The sequence below is a fragment of the Cottoperca gobio genome, chromosome 14, assembly GCF_900634415.1.
Source record: "Cottoperca gobio chromosome 14, fCotGob3.1, whole genome shotgun sequence".
In the NCBI taxonomy this organism is placed as follows: Eukaryota; Metazoa; Chordata; class Actinopteri; order Perciformes; family Bovichtidae; genus Cottoperca; species Cottoperca gobio.
Genome location: NC_041368.1, coordinates 807,045 through 822,912, shown reverse-complemented (window position 1 = coordinate 822,912; position 15,868 = coordinate 807,045). Strand labels below are relative to the sequence as shown.

The 15,868-nt window shown below is 37.5% G+C and overlaps 1 protein-coding gene across 1 annotated transcript in view; it reads right to left on the bottom strand.

Annotated features, from left to right (window-relative positions):
• Positions 1-919: 919 nt before the first annotated feature.
• Positions 920-15,868, bottom strand: part of bbx (BBX high mobility group box domain containing) — a 22,340-nt gene continuing 7,391 nt past the window's right edge. Inside the window, 14 exon segments of the mRNA XM_029448144.1 lie at positions 920-5,022; positions 5,698-5,890; positions 6,608-6,802; positions 7,322-7,411; positions 7,607-7,758; positions 9,712-9,844; positions 10,007-10,847; positions 11,419-11,484; positions 12,866-12,946; positions 13,610-13,684; positions 13,844-13,911; positions 13,996-14,091; positions 14,094-14,199; positions 15,641-15,868. The exon segment at positions 15,641-15,868 is cut by the window's right edge and continues 30 nt beyond it. Coding sequence (XP_029304004.1) covers positions 4,944-5,022; positions 5,698-5,890; positions 6,608-6,802; positions 7,322-7,411; positions 7,607-7,758; positions 9,712-9,844; positions 10,007-10,847; positions 11,419-11,484; positions 12,866-12,946; positions 13,610-13,684; positions 13,844-13,911; positions 13,996-14,091; positions 14,094-14,199; positions 15,641-15,868 — 2,403 coding nt within the window. The 3' untranslated portion in view covers positions 920-4,943.

Genomic DNA, 15,868 nt, shown 5'->3' with positions numbered 1-15,868 from the left:
ATATATGGGTATATATATATGTCTATATATATGATTATATGTATATCTACATATATCCATATATCATACACATTTATATCCCCATCTATATATCTCTATCTATCTCTTCTCTCTCCCTATCTGTGTCTCTCTGTCTATATCCTATCTCTCTCTAGATATATATCTCTACATCTATGTATCTATGTATCTCTATATGTTATATCCCTATCTCTATCTCTATTCTCTCTCGATCTCTCCCTCCTCCTACCCTACCATATACTCTCTCTCTCTCTATCCTACCTCTATCTCCCCCTCCCTATCTCATCTTCTATATATATATATTATCTATATATATCTATATACATATAACACATACATCTATATATATCTATATATGATCCATCTATATATATAATCTATATATATATACCACAATACATATATAATATAATATCTATATATACATATACCCATACATATATATATATATATAAACACATATATATATCTATATATCTCTATACCACAATATATATCTATATATTATATATATATATATATTATATACCTCCTATACACATACATATATATATTTATATATATGTATATATATTGTCTATATTTATATATCTGTCTGTGTCTCTGTGTCTCTCTCTATCTGTATCTGTGTGTATATATATATATATATATATATATATATATATATATATAACATATCATATATATATATAATATATATATATATATATATATAATATATATATATATATATATATTATATATATATATATAATATATATGTTGTATATATGTGTATATATATATTTATTGTGGGGAAATAATGACCCATGTCCAGTCTAATTGCAAGTGCACATCACTGCTCCATGAGAGTAACAATGTGTTCATCAAAGCAGCATTAACCACAAATTTTTCACACAGATGCAATAGATGTATTTAATGGGTGTTCAAGAAGTAATAGTTGGCGTCAGCATAACGTGTAAAAGGAATAATAGTTGCATCAGCAAACAGTGTTATGACATAGGAGTTGTGGGTGGGGTGGGGTAGGGAGGTTGGGTGGGGTCGGGAGGTTGGGTGGGTGGCTGGTGGAGGGATCCCTCACTAAGCAGGGGTTCCAGTAAGGCAAGGCTGCATTTAACCACTGGGCTGTAACAATCAAAAGAACACATCGGTCATGATGATTACCAGTAGCATAAATTAGATTAAGCACATGTTGTACAAACTATCAGAGACTTTAAAAAAACTGGCATAACCTATTCTTCACAAAAACCCCAAAAAGGAAGCCATGATCTACATTCCAGTAAAGGGTAGATTATCTCATACATGTATAGATGGATGCATATTCAGATGTATATTTTATTGTTTTTTTATTCAACTAAACCTATAAAAAGGAACAGTAATAAATAAGTTGAAACTCAAGCATTCAATTGTTCTATCTGATTGCAGGAGCGTCCTTGTTTTATAAACTGTCCTGATCAGACTTTCACTTTTACTGCAAAGGAAAAAATAAGTAGCAAACCAGGGAAAGCTATTGTCCCACCACTCAAAATGCAAGAATCTCTCAGTCATCAGTCTCATTGACGCTCACATGGTACAGTAAGTTTTTTGGACTTAAAAACCTCCATATATTTCCATTGAGTTCGCAGCACAGCAGCTATCCTGTCATGAGAACTGTTAGTTGTAACAAACTATGCACCTCAGGAACAGTATACCATCATAGCATACATCCAGTACAATCAAGACTGAATTAGAAAAATACAGGTACAAAATGATTACATTCAAGAAGACAGTACTAGCACAAAAGGGTATTATAGTCATTTAGGTAACTAATATAGGAATTTCAACTTTATAGAAGCATTTTCTAGATAGAAAAAGTGAAGGAATGGGGAAATGACAGTATTATGGCTGTTTGGTAGATGTGTGGATTTGTTATTGACTGGATTCTCGCATATATAGTTAAAATGCATAATTTCCATAGAGTGGGTAAAAATTATATATTTTCTTCAAAGACCATGTTCATTTTGGTTTGGGTCATAAGGTGCAAATACTGTGTATTAAAAGAGGCATTGAGTAGTGCCCTTTTGTTGCACTTCATCCCAACTCTGGGCTCAAACATCAAGGAAATCCCATTGATACACAGGATGAATTGTGCTGATATTGTTACCTGAAGATTTACAAACCTAGGAATGCAGTGCAACTGTTATGCCAGCTTTTTACTTCTTTTAAAACAGGATTTCCATTAAATATAACTTTCCCTTTTCTTTGGCAAATGTCAATAAACTCACTTGCTATAAGCAAATATATCTCTATGTTGGGGGAAGACAATTTCTTTGTCTTTGCAAAGAATCACACTGATGTCCACTGATGGAAGAACTATACAGTTTACTGCTTGGATTATATCATCTTTAATGTAACTTTTCTCATATCTGAAAAAATAGATATACCATTAAATTTGAAAGATTATCCTAAAGCATAATGTGGTTCCCTTAAGCTTAACTGGGAAACATTTGCAGTTTGTTTGTTAGATAATTAGGACAAATTTAGAGAGGAATTATAGATGTATTGCATACACTGTACTATTTGCACGCAATGGCCTACACAAGCAAAACATTATTACCGTGTAACAATGCTTTGATACAGCAAAAATGCTCTATTTCAAGATGCATGAGTTCTCGAAGACCCATTCATTTTTATTTGTAATCATGAACGCATCCTAAACCCATATCCAAGAAATGGTGATGCAGTCGCAGTGAAATACACACCTCCAGAGGTGACGAGACAAGCTCACTGTCTGGAGAATGTGCATTTTATCTCAGTGCCTGTTTGCTTAGTAGCTAAGCATAGATGCATTCATCGTCTATGAGCTTGATCTTGTTTGACAACATTCTTAATCCAGTAAACTTTACCTCAGGAAAAAGCATAAAGGGGACCTAGTTAAAAGAGCATCAGCAATGCACACACTTTAACAGAAGAACGATTAAATAGAAAACAAAGAGCTATAAAAGTTATAAATGTGGATCTAAAATGTGATAAATTAAGTATTGGTCTACACAGAGGAACAAAAGGCTGCTAGGTAAGGAGGGGTATTGCTGGGCAGTCTGTGTCGCCCTCAGTTACCCTCCATGCACCAACCCTTGGGAAGACAACAAACCTGCAGCTGAACTACATCCTTCCTTTCTTTCCTCACTACTACAGCTGATTAACTGTAAACAAAAGTATGTCCAAGACAGAGGCGCGGAAATGGAATGATTCGGACCAAAACATTAACAAAACCAAAAATAAAGAACACAAAGTTGCATCTAAATATAAATACTTCTAAAAATAAAAATATTGATTACATGTGACCTCTGAGTAGACCATTACTTGGCAAAGAAATCTCAAAAAGGCCGATAGAACAAAAATGGAGGAAATTGTTATTAAATGCCTCGTCTCCATTAGCTCTGTGATAAACTATAGCATAGCATGGTCTGATTTTAACACATTAAATCCATATTTTGTTTCTGCACGAAATCAGAAGAAAAAAAAACATTTTCTTTTTTATTGTGTTGAGTTTTTTTTCAAATAGCTCATTTTATGAGACATGTAGTATAAAACTATATTATGAAAGAAATACTCCATTTTGATTAACAAACTTCTGACCTTTTATCTTGGAGCTTGTGGTCCTGAGGACATTGAAGACACTATGGAGAGGTTATGTTGTAAGAACACTGACTGCTGGAGACGAGGCATTTCACTCTCCTTTCAAGAGCAACTCAAACTTCAGCTACAAATTAGTGCAGTGTTTATGTAATTAAAAAAACACCTATTCCATAAAATAAGTTTCACACAAGGAATTAACCTTTCTAATTGCTACGCAAACTGCAATAAGATCAAATATTGACAAAACTGCATTTCACTATTCAAAAATGTTTACACTGACTTTATGACGGTGATGGCATTGAGCAAAAAGCTGGTTCTAGGTCTGGGTGGGAGGGTTAAGGCTATATTTGAATCACTTTCACACAACCTCCCCATCACAAGAAGAAGTTTTTAAGCTGAGCTACTGTCTCATAAGCCTGAAAGGGACACTGCAAACTATGGATAAGCAGGACAAACAAACACCCTCAGCTATATTCAACTCTAGTTCAGATGCAAAGGTATGCACAGGCCTACTCTTACACATTCAGTCTAACATAATTATTCATAGCTACCACATACTGTTTTACAGTAGCATCATAACTTAGATATCAAATACTCAAACATGATTTCTTCGTAGTTTGAGTACACCAGATTAGTGTACCACAGGAAAACACTAAGCAAGTAGTTGGTAATAAAAGTCGATCCACCATGATCATTTACCCTGGTTACAGTCATTTTGGGTTGAAGCTGGAAGGATTGGAAGGGATAAGAACTATTCAAATACAGAGGTATTCTATCAGAGGTGGAGGGAACTCTTCAGTAGGCGTGAGTGTGAGGTAAAAAGGTGACAGAAAGCTGTGTTTGTCTATAAAACGAATGCAGTGTTGGGTTTTTTGCCCTACCTAAAATGCTATTTTTTAAATCGCAAGACTTGACCTTAAAAATGGCCTCTATTTGACAAAACGGTGTACAACAAACCCATGACAACCATCTCTATAAGGGAAGCCATGCACTGGGGGACAGCTTGGTTCTCCCACAGACCCAAACACAGCATCTAAGGGGGGAGAGAGGAGTTCAGAAAGGCATCCTCCCTCAAGCCAAAGGAAGGCTTTCGGGGAAAACACTGAGATAGAGAGGAACAGGGTGGAGGAGGAGAGGGCCTTTTCCCGTCCATGAACCCGAGCTCGAAACAATTCAACACAAGGGTAAGGTAGAGTCTGTCCAAAGTTCCCTCAATAAGTCTCCCTTCAGTGTAGGGTTACTACTGAGGAAAGTAAAGCTCCACTCCCAATGTCCATGTTGTGGCTTCTCCTCACAGCAGCAAAGTTTCACTGATCAGCGCAGGAGATGAGGACTGGAGTCTGGGAAAGCTCATTCTTCTGATTCTCAGCCAAGCCTCTCTGGCCTCTGAAACAGGACATTAAAGAAGACTTAAGAGTTTGTTCACACTTTTTCAAATAAAATGAAAGCATATTGGGATCTTCACAAGGCTTTTCTTTGAACTTCTGTGCCCGCAGTCTTTTTGTCAGAGTTCAGGTGCAGTGCTAACTTCAATTAAGATGGGTGCTACTTTATAGGAGGATTACATGATTAGGACCGCAGACTGATGATTGATGAGGCAGCACAAATACTTTGGCTAATGTGACAACTTCTCTTAAATCATAAATCTTTTCTTATGAGTGCTTTCCTGCATTAGGCCTAACGTAAAGGCCGAATTCTTAGACATTTAAGTTTGCTTACAGAGACATCTAGGTAGATGCTTTGTTTATGTAATTGACAGAGATGTTAGAAAGACAGCACACTAAAAACTAATCAATATTAAATAGCATATTAAATTAGCAAAAGAATAACACAATCGCTTAATAACAGATGTAGACAATCCATAAAATAAGCTACAGCATGTGCTTCAGACAGAAACATTCAAACTATGAGCCAACAACTTCTCACTAAGTATTTCTCCAGCCTATAACATCTTCTATTGGTTGTTTACAAGTCACTTGACATCATTGTGAGGCAGCACATAAAGGAGATTAGATTTAAGCACACAATATAGCACATGTTATAGCTCGGCTGTGTCTCTACCTGTGAACGTTTTCCATGGCTGCTACCTCAGCGAGGGCTGCCAAACTAAAGAAAGCAGGTAGCTCTTGTGGTACGGCGCTCCTCTCTGCCTCCTCTGCTCTGGGATTACTGTAGTACCCTTTTTCATTGCATAAATTCTGTTGGGGTAATGGCTTCTTATCCTCTTCCTGGTTCTGGTCCCTAGTTTTTTCCTCTGTAAAGAAAACACAAAGGAAACATATAATTTTGAGGATACCGACACCATCATTTGCATTTCTTTTTCAGGTCTTTTAAATGTTTCTGCACTAGAAATCAGCATTAGAAGAGACAAGACATTAGCTCAGTCCAGTATTACTCCTGATTTTTCCATCAACCTGAGCTAAAATGCTGTGTGTGCGGTAGAGAGAGAGAGAGAGAGAGAGAGAGAGAGAGAGAGAGAGAGAGAGAGAGAGAGAGAGCGCTCAGGGCAGACAGGTGTTGTCGATCAGAGCAGAGGGAGTGGTATAAATGCACACTTTAGCTTACAGTTTGGCCATGAATAAACACTTCAGCTGCTCAATACCCAAGAAGTCCCTGTGTCTTGCTTCCCAGTTGCTGGGCAATAGTGAAGGCGAGTCTGTGGTCTATGGACAGAGCAGCACATTCTGCTCCGACAAGGTTGCAAAATGTAGATGAATATATTTATTCTGTGCCTTGTTATTGTGCATCAACCTCATGTTTATGAGAGTATTGTCGAAAAATAAGACATAACAGCAGGTTAGACGCAAGCCTGCATGGAGCCCGTGCAGACAGCTGCGTAGATTAAAAGGAGAGCGTATCTGTTGCTTGAGACGTGCAAGTGAAAAGCACTCTTGATACGCTTGCAGTATTGACAGGCAGATCTTTCTAATCCCACACTTACTGATCAATCGATCAATCTTTTATCACTCACCCTCAACTGGAGAGACACTGCCGTCAGCTGTGCGTACCAAGTGTGTGATCTTGGTCTTCCTTGCCTTCCTCTTCTGGCTACCAACTAGCATCTCCATGGTAGTGGTGTTCTGGACATCTGGGCACATTATGGCAATGGGGGCACATGATTTGGCTTTTGAAGCTGAATCCAGCATGATGGAATCACTCTGTGCCACTGTTGTGGAGAAATGGTTTAGAATAGATTTCAATGATTTAACCTTTGCACATAGGGAGTAATAAGAATCAATGGCAAGAATGTGTTTCAGTCCTCTTAACAAGAAGGTAGGTTACAAAGACAGTTCTCTATTCATTTGTTTAGATTCATTGTGATTTACCAGATCAAGGTGTATCGTTTGCAAATAGGCATCAACAGCTGATTTTTTTTTTTTCTTTTCTCATGAATATATAAATTTGTTTATAATATAAATAGTGCTAGTTGAAACATGTGAGTTTAGTACATAAATGACAGATTTTATAAAGCCTTGTTGACTGTAAGTAAATGGAAAAATTGAGTTTGGGCTTTGGTCCGTTCCGTAATTAAAGTTGTTCATTCACCAAAGAACACCTACTGAAGACATTCAAACTGTTTTATAACAACTGTGGTGATAAGTAACTGCTAAAGGAATCTGTTAAATACCTCTAACAATGCTCACATCCCTGCTTCATAAGAATCAACATCAACATTCTAGTTCACCTTTGTCCACTGCACCTGGTTTCTCCTTTTTGTGTTTGTGCTTCCTAACAATCTTGTGGAATGAAGTCTTTTTCTGAGATGGGGATGGACCTGATATAGCAAAAAAACAAAGAAAAAAAGAGCATGGAAATGTTATGTTATGGAGTCCAAATGTTTTTGCTTTAACAAAGAGAAGTGTGGAAAACAGGTGCAGAGTGGAACATGGATGAGATGAAAAGATATTGAAGAACAGTAATTGTTTTTGATTAAGTGGAGAAGTCTTTTTTCTTCCGATTTTGTTCTTACCTTTCCCGGCTTTAGAGACTTCCTCTGGGACAATGGAGCTGTCGGTCTTCTTCTTCTTTGCGATGGTAGTCCCCTTCTTATCAAATGTCATTGGGCTGTACTGTGGCAGGCTGTTAAACTTCCTTTCAAACTCCTCCTCCAGTTTCCCGAGGCTGACAAGTAAAGTTCAGAGTTTACACCATTGAGCATATAATCAATAGCCTTAGCTAACCTTAAAACAAAGCAGATGTCAAAACAATCATATATTTCCCTCCAGAGATGAGTAAAGTGTCTTGGGCTCCTGAGAGCATCATACTAGCTTCCTCCTCACTAAACACACTCCAGAGTGTGTGTATCCTTTACATTTGAATTGTGTAATGTTTTCTTCACGCCACTTGTTTGACTGTTTGATATGATGTATTAACTGAAACAAATGAGGATTAAACTTCACTTTCCCACTGATCTTATGGGTGACTGGTACATTACAGAAGCTGATACTTTATAGAAGGATGTTCTGCAGCAAAAGTATTCATCACCAGCAGGCTTGTTAAGTTATTTCATTTAATATTATTATCAATGTTAGTACTAATATAATATTTAAAAGGTAATTAGGTTATTTACACAAACTACTCAAATGGCCCTTTTTGAATGCTTGTTATGCTTTTACGGTAAGAAATGGAATAGTTTCTGCAAGGTAACTGTTAAATACGTGTTCTATATAAAATTGGCTCTGCAAAGACAACATTCCCTGCAACGTGCCATAACAACAGCCCATCTGATGAGCTTGTAGGGTATTACTCTCCTAATGTTTGCTCTTCTTCTTCTTCACATTAGTTGCCTGAATGTTTGTGTTAATCAGCTTAATTTGGCTATCAGGTTAGCAATATCTTTTTTCTCAGTAACAGGAAACACAACCACTCTAATATAATATTCAAATGCAAAGAGACTAATATTACTGAAGTTATTAGGGAACTAATTATAATAAATGTACTCCAGATGTGATTAAAATAACTGACCGTTACCTGTAATATTACAGACAAATGAGGTTTTAACCTGGGTGTGATTCTCAGTTGTGACTATGGGCCATTAAAACTGAAATACGCAACACTGCTGTATATATATATATATATATATATATACACACACATATATATTATGGTATATGTATATATGTAGGTGTATATATGTGTATATATAGAGTATTAGAGATATAGAGATAGAGATGTGTGGGATTAGAGAGAGATAGAGAGAGAGAGAGAGAGAGAGAGAGAGATAGATCAGAATGAGAGAGATAGAGGATAGATAGATACATCACCACCTCTAGAGAAGATAGATTCTATAGAGATCTCTCTAGAGATCTCTTCTCTCTCTCTCTCTCTCTCTCTCTCTAGAGAGAGAGAGAGATCTCTCTTAGAGAGAGATATAGATAGAGATAGATAGAGAGATATATCTCTACATATCTATACACTATCCTCTATACCCCCTACATATATCAGATCATATATACACATCATATACACATACATATATATATATACATACATATATACATATACACATATATACACATATATACATATACATATACACATATATATACACATATATATACATATACACATACACATATATATATACATATATACATCCCAGAAGTGGATCCCTAAGCAAGTGGCTCCAATAGCTAATACCAGAGTATTAAAATAGCTACTTTCTGTGTTAACTTTGGGTCAGACTGTCCCAAAGAGGCTTAATTGTGACAAACTAAATAAGTATCACTTGTTAACAGCATCCATAAATCCAAAAAATAACTTAAGAATAAGTAACAGAACTAAGTGGATGTACAAACAATATATGGTCAGATATTTCAGATTCCATCGTATGTTTAAATGATTGTACTACATGCTACACACAAAGCTACAACATAGTTATCCTCAGTTGCTCTCCCTCAGGTTTCTAACATTTTAATTGTGGGGTTTCTTTTAGGAAGTTGTCCTTGTGCGGTGTGAGGGTCTAAGGACAGAGGGTGTCGTATGCTGTACAGTCTGTAAAGCACACTGAGACAAATGTGTCATTTGTGATATTGGGCTATAGAAATACATTTGATTTGATTTGACATGACTCACCTCTGTGAACATTCATCTTTGGACTTGGACTTTTTCAGCTTCTTGGGGTTATTAGGTCCTATCTGAGAAACTGACCAGCTGTCATCACTCCAGTTTGCATCATGATCAGAAGCACGCAAAGCACCTCGTTTACCTGCAGACACATATACAACAGCTCAGGCAAACAGGAACAGATCCTTCATTAATATGCATGAACTTCAGTACATAACATATACAGAGTAGTAACATTAACCTTAACTTTAGATTACGCCTCATACATTTATTCATCAGTTTGCCCTGGAATCAAAATGAATACCTCGATCAATATTGGCTCTCAGTGAAGTCAGCATCCCCTCAGAAACGAGGGTTTTATACAAGGCGCCTTTACAGCTGCGCTCTGATTTCCTGGAGCCATGGTTCTCCGTGTTGGAGTCGCAGGTCCCTTCACTCGACCTCTCCTTCCTCTTGTCTTCCTCTCTGAGCTTAGTAGGTGAGGGGCTGCATGGGGAGTGTTGGGGTTCTTCCATGCTGCCCTGAGGGTCAGTGCTTCCTGTACTGTCTTCTACAGCTTCTGCATCGGGACTGACGTCAGTCATCTCTTCCTTCATTTGTACCTCTGAAGAAGTGTACTGCCCACACTCGTCCTCCATCTCCTCCTCGATTTCTTGGAAGGTCTTGACTTTGGGCTTACTCTTCTTTTTGAGCACAGCAGAGTTTCCACCACAAGAACTGCTCTGAATTATCTTCTTGGACTTCTCCTCTGTGTCCTTCCAAGCCCCTTTGGCCACTGCCTCAATTGTACTGAAAACACTGTCCACATTTGACTCTGCATGATTACACTTCTTGATGATTTTCTTTGCTGAGCAAGGGAGCTCATCGTTATCATTTGACTTGGCCACCTCTTTTTTCTTGCTCTTGTTTTTGACACGTGCATTTTGGCTGCTGAGTTGGGGGGGAATGGCATCAGTGGAGGTAGAAGTGACAGAGGAGCGCAAAGGTAAGAGGGCTGATGTCTGAGAGGAGAGAGGACAGTCGTCACTGTCGGCTTTCTCCTCCTTGACCTCTGGCTTGACTTGCTGGAGAGAGGCTGCAGAGGAGATGTCATCAGGCTGGGATACCGCTGTGTCCATCTTTCCAGCTTCAGATGCTAAGCACATCTTACCAAACACATCAAAAAAACCATCAATACACAATAACAGTCTATGCTGCTAATAATACATCTCTACATTCATTTCCTATACTTTCTTTCTAAATAAATTGGAAATGTCTATCGCATTGTGTAACCTTTTTTCCAATTTTTCTAACAATCTTGCCATGACTGCTGATTTGCCCTCAACAAATCTTTATATTTTATAAGCAGATATTTATATACACTTACATGTGGACCTACTGATAGCATTAAGTATACAGTGTCATGAATGACATAGAATCAAGTAAAGGTAGCAAATGTCATATTAAAGACTTCAAATCATAAAATGTCAATGTTTCCTTTCAGCTAACATAGACTGTTTTCTCGTTGAAGCTGTTTCTTGCAACAAGCACACTTATAAACAAGGCAACTTTTGTCACATTTCTACAATCTTTCAATCTCTGATGTGAAAGATCACTGATGTTACAGTCCGATCAGGTAAACTGGATGCTCCCATAGTTCAACATCTCACCAGTTATTAAATAAAGCTGCAAAGTGTTACTTAAGATGAAGTATGTGCAAACTGTCAAATGTCTTACCTCAGCAAGCTGGAATAGAGCAGACTGTCTGCATGGTTTCCCTTCAGGTGGCGCCGAGACAGAGGACTGTGAACACACAGTAACATGTTATGTCACCTGTTTTTTATGAGATTAAACTTCTCTTAGCCTTCTGCAGATACTATTATTATTCAGCAATATTTACTTTCCACAACAAATGTCACCATGTTTACTGGTTTACTAGTCTGTGTGTCTTTGGGTTACCTGGCTTCACTGATCCTGGATAACCATCATCATGAAGCTGGTTATCAATTTAACTATGAGCGTGTTCACATGAGAAACTTTGGAGTTGGTAATTACAGGCAACAGTTAGAACCATGAATGAAGCAGGAGCAGGCACCTTTAATACGCGATGAACCAGCGACACCCGTGGGAAAATGTGTTTATAGTCACATTTCAGCAGGTGAAATGTATAAAATATAATCACATAACAAGAAGGGAAGAAGAAATAAAAAAACATAGAAATAATGTCCAAATTATTAAAAAAGTAAGGTAATAAGACTATACATATGTGCAGGAAATATGAAATATATGCATTTATTATCATGGGAGCTAATCATCAGTGTGTAATACATTGTATTCCTGTAGGCATGACGAGTGTATTCTTCCACTGGGCTGAGTGGTCAGTAGTCAGGCTGTTGGCAGGTTTTAATGTGATCCTCTGAAGTAAGCCGTGCCGCCTCGGTTACTGTGGTGACGTACACTGGTTAAAAGTCAGCCAGCTTTGTGATACCAAATAATCTGAGTTAAAGCCAAAAATAGCCAGATAACCTACTAATCTCACATGGTGGTGTTTTGTTTGTTATGACTGATCACATCTAGTGCTTTCCTAAAAACTTGAACATCTTTCAACTCATCTTTTGAAAGCAAATGTCATGGCATCCCGCTGCCTCTTAGATTATGTGATACAAATCTGGACTCGCAGGGACGTCTTTTGGCTGCAATTCTTGTATGAAAGGTGCTATACAAATACAAAGCTTATTATTATTATTATTATTATTATTATTATTATTATTATTATTATTATTATTATTATTACTTGTGTGCACTACCAACATTTTGGCCTCAAATTGGCACTAACATGACTGTGCAGATAATTTTCTTGCCATTTATTGATTAGACAGTGATGATTTTGGTTCCACCAAAAAGTAATGATTGATTAAAATCAATCTTGTGTTTGCAGTGACTGGAGGAACTCCTAGTGGACATCTCAACTGAATGTAATGCAATCATGTTTAATGTTATCATTTACATGCTTTTCCTGCTATGACACATGACTGCTGGCAGAAAGATATATAGAGCAGCTTTGTTTAATGACACTGTCATAAACCAGACAACCTTTAATGTGCACAAACTCAGTAGAAATGCTGTAGAAAAAACAAAGTTATGCTAATTAGTACATCATTTATAGATTAAAATTCAGTCTTACCTCAGCCAGTGGTGAGTGGGCAGACTTCACACTCCTTTCAGTACTGTCAGGCACTCTGTTCGGTACGGTCCCAGACAACATCTGTAGATTAAAATAGGGTGAGCAAAAACAAGTAAATTCAGTGAGTCATCCTTAACCAATCAGTGTTAAAGTGGGTTCAGCTCATCACCATTCAAATCATCAATCTTGGGGAAACTGAGAAAAGCACACAAGAGTACAAGTGTACACTTATACAAATGTTGTTACAATCCTTTGATTCTAAGTGACCCAAAGTAAAGCACTCATTATGCAGAATTACATATGTTATATTATTAGATTTTTTTTAATTATTGATACACTAATGTGTAAGCATCTTTCTAATGTTGCAGCTGATAAAGGTGAGGTGAATGTATACTGCTAGGTAGCTTAATCGAATTTAATAATCTCAACTATTCAGAAAGAGAAGCAGTAACATAAAGTGGAAATACTCAAGTATAGTATCACAACCTCAACATTGTACTTGAGTAAAGTGCCTTAGTAAATATACTTAGTTGCTTTCCACCACTAGCTACTGCAACCCGACGAATGCAGGACTAGATATTATGATAATGTGCCTACTGCAGGTCTTACTATATATATGTTTTAATTTGCACAAATCTTTGTGTAGTCCGAACAACTTCAGTGACTTTTAGAGAGACGACACAACTGCAAGTATATGGTGTAAAATATACAGAGTATAGGGGGAAGAGAATTACGGTCACACACTTCTTCCTCATCCCCTGGAAAGGAGTTCCCTTCGCTGGCTGTGTCAGGTAAACTGGGTTTAGTGCTGGAAGGGATCTAAAGAGGTAAACAACTCTGGGGTTAGTCAGTCTGGTAAATAAAAAGAGAACTCTTAGAATTCCAAAGCATATATACATTTACAGATACAACCAGCATCAGACTTTAGTCTAATTAGAAAGCTGGTGCATTATAAGGATGAATCCAACAGTGACCTACCTCTCTGTTTGTGAGGGCGTGTTCCCCAGCTAACAGCAGCATGCTTAAGCCTCCCATCTTTGTAGGATCTGACAAAGAATGACAGGAGTTACAAAAACAATCCAATATTTTGTCACGTTGTCACTGAACAAACACTCTTTTATTATACACACCTGCCATTGCAAAGTTTATCTGTTGCATGCTGTCAGTTTTGGGCACTTTTTTGGCAGTGGTGGAGTCCTTGGTTGAGTTGGAGGAGAAGGACCAAACTTTTTGCGGGGATTGGTGACTGGCTGACAGGAAGGGCTCTTAACTGGCTTGCTGGTGGTGGGACACCACTTGTAGCCCGGGTTCGCCTTCATAAAGGCATCCTTGTACTGAAAGAACAGAATTAATTTGGTTACAAGCTGAACTTGAAAAACCCTGGTTTCAAATCATCAAATCTAAATCAAAGTATTTCACTATAACATGAAATATCGAAAACAAATTAATCAAAAATCTTAGAAAAATAACCTCCTTAGGTATTATCTTATGGTATCATTCAGCTAACCTGCGTCACCACACTGTGTGGGTGTGGTTTGATCAGTTTGATTGACAATGGCCAGGCAACATAAACAAATAACCCTCATTTGGCTGTGTCTGAAATGCCTCATTCACTCCTTCCCATATAACAATAGTCAATAGTGTCAATAGTTTATTATTAAATGGAAAATTCAGAGATGTACGAGTCTTTGAGTAATTGGCTTTTTGCACCAACTGAAAATTCTCAAATGTGATGCATCGCATTGTGGGATTGTTAGCAAAGGGTAGTGTTCATGCTATACTACTTTTTCCATGCCATCGTATTTCTCAGGCAGTACATATTGCATAAACCTCAGATCATCTTCTAAAACTTCGGATTCAGAACATAAGAATTTCGGACAGTCAATTAAAATGGCAGACAGTAAATAAAGGCAGACGGCCTTTGATTCAAATGTAGCTGAATTGTGGTGCATGGAAGTTGGCGACATCCCCTTTTATCTACCCAGAACCGCCCACTTGAAACCAGAGAGATAAGCACAGAAAGAAAAAAAGACATTTACATAAATTGTTCAGGTGAAATAACTTTTCCAAATTTCGGTTCATGTAAAAGCTAAGTCTGACTGTAAGAGAAAGTAGGTTTCCAGGGTCTGTTTCAGGTGATTCTTCTAATTGATGGAATATTGCTTCTATCCTCATGTTACTTATATGCCATAATAATAATAATAATGGAAGAAAAAACAATTAAGAGTATAACAACGACAAAATAATAAGAATCTAACCTTTATAGTTAGAATGTTTTCTTTGCTGTAAGACTGAGTCTGCACACATTTAGTTTACACATTGTAATTGATGTTCTAGACATAATATATATAATATAAATTATAATTATTAATGAATTATTATTAATATAAATAGGGGCACGTGTTAAACAAAGCTGTTTTGAAATGTTAATGACACTTTCTATCCCATGTAGCACCAGATATTGCAGTGGGTCAATCAAATCAAATGTTCCTGTTGAAAATGGCAAGTAAATAAACAAAAGTCTTTGAATGTCCACCTGATAAAATAGGACCACAGTGCAGAAGGACTTTTCTGTATTGCTTTGGGATTTTCTTTGCAAGGTTTCACTTTTCTTTTTACAACACTTGTAAAGCTAATCCAGGAGCATGTCGCCAATGAAGTTGCACCAGTATTATTTAAAACATTTCAAATAATGTTCCAAATTGTCAAGTTACTTTGGCGCTACTGTAAGAGTGAGACAAATGTTGGTTCAGAAGAGTCAAAAAGCAGTGTCACCTCCTTGGCCATGTCAGTGTATTTCTGCTTCTCTTTGGGCTCCAGCACAGCCCACCAGTCAGCCAGGATCTTGGTGGCCCCACGGTTATCCAAGCGAGGGTGCTCCTGCCGCACCAGGGAGCGGTGGCGTTTGCAGAAGAGGAGGAAGGCATTCATTGGCCGCCGGGCCCGCTGTTCATTCGAGTCCTCCTCAACTTCCTCTGTTGTGCTTGCACACTGCACCTGCGA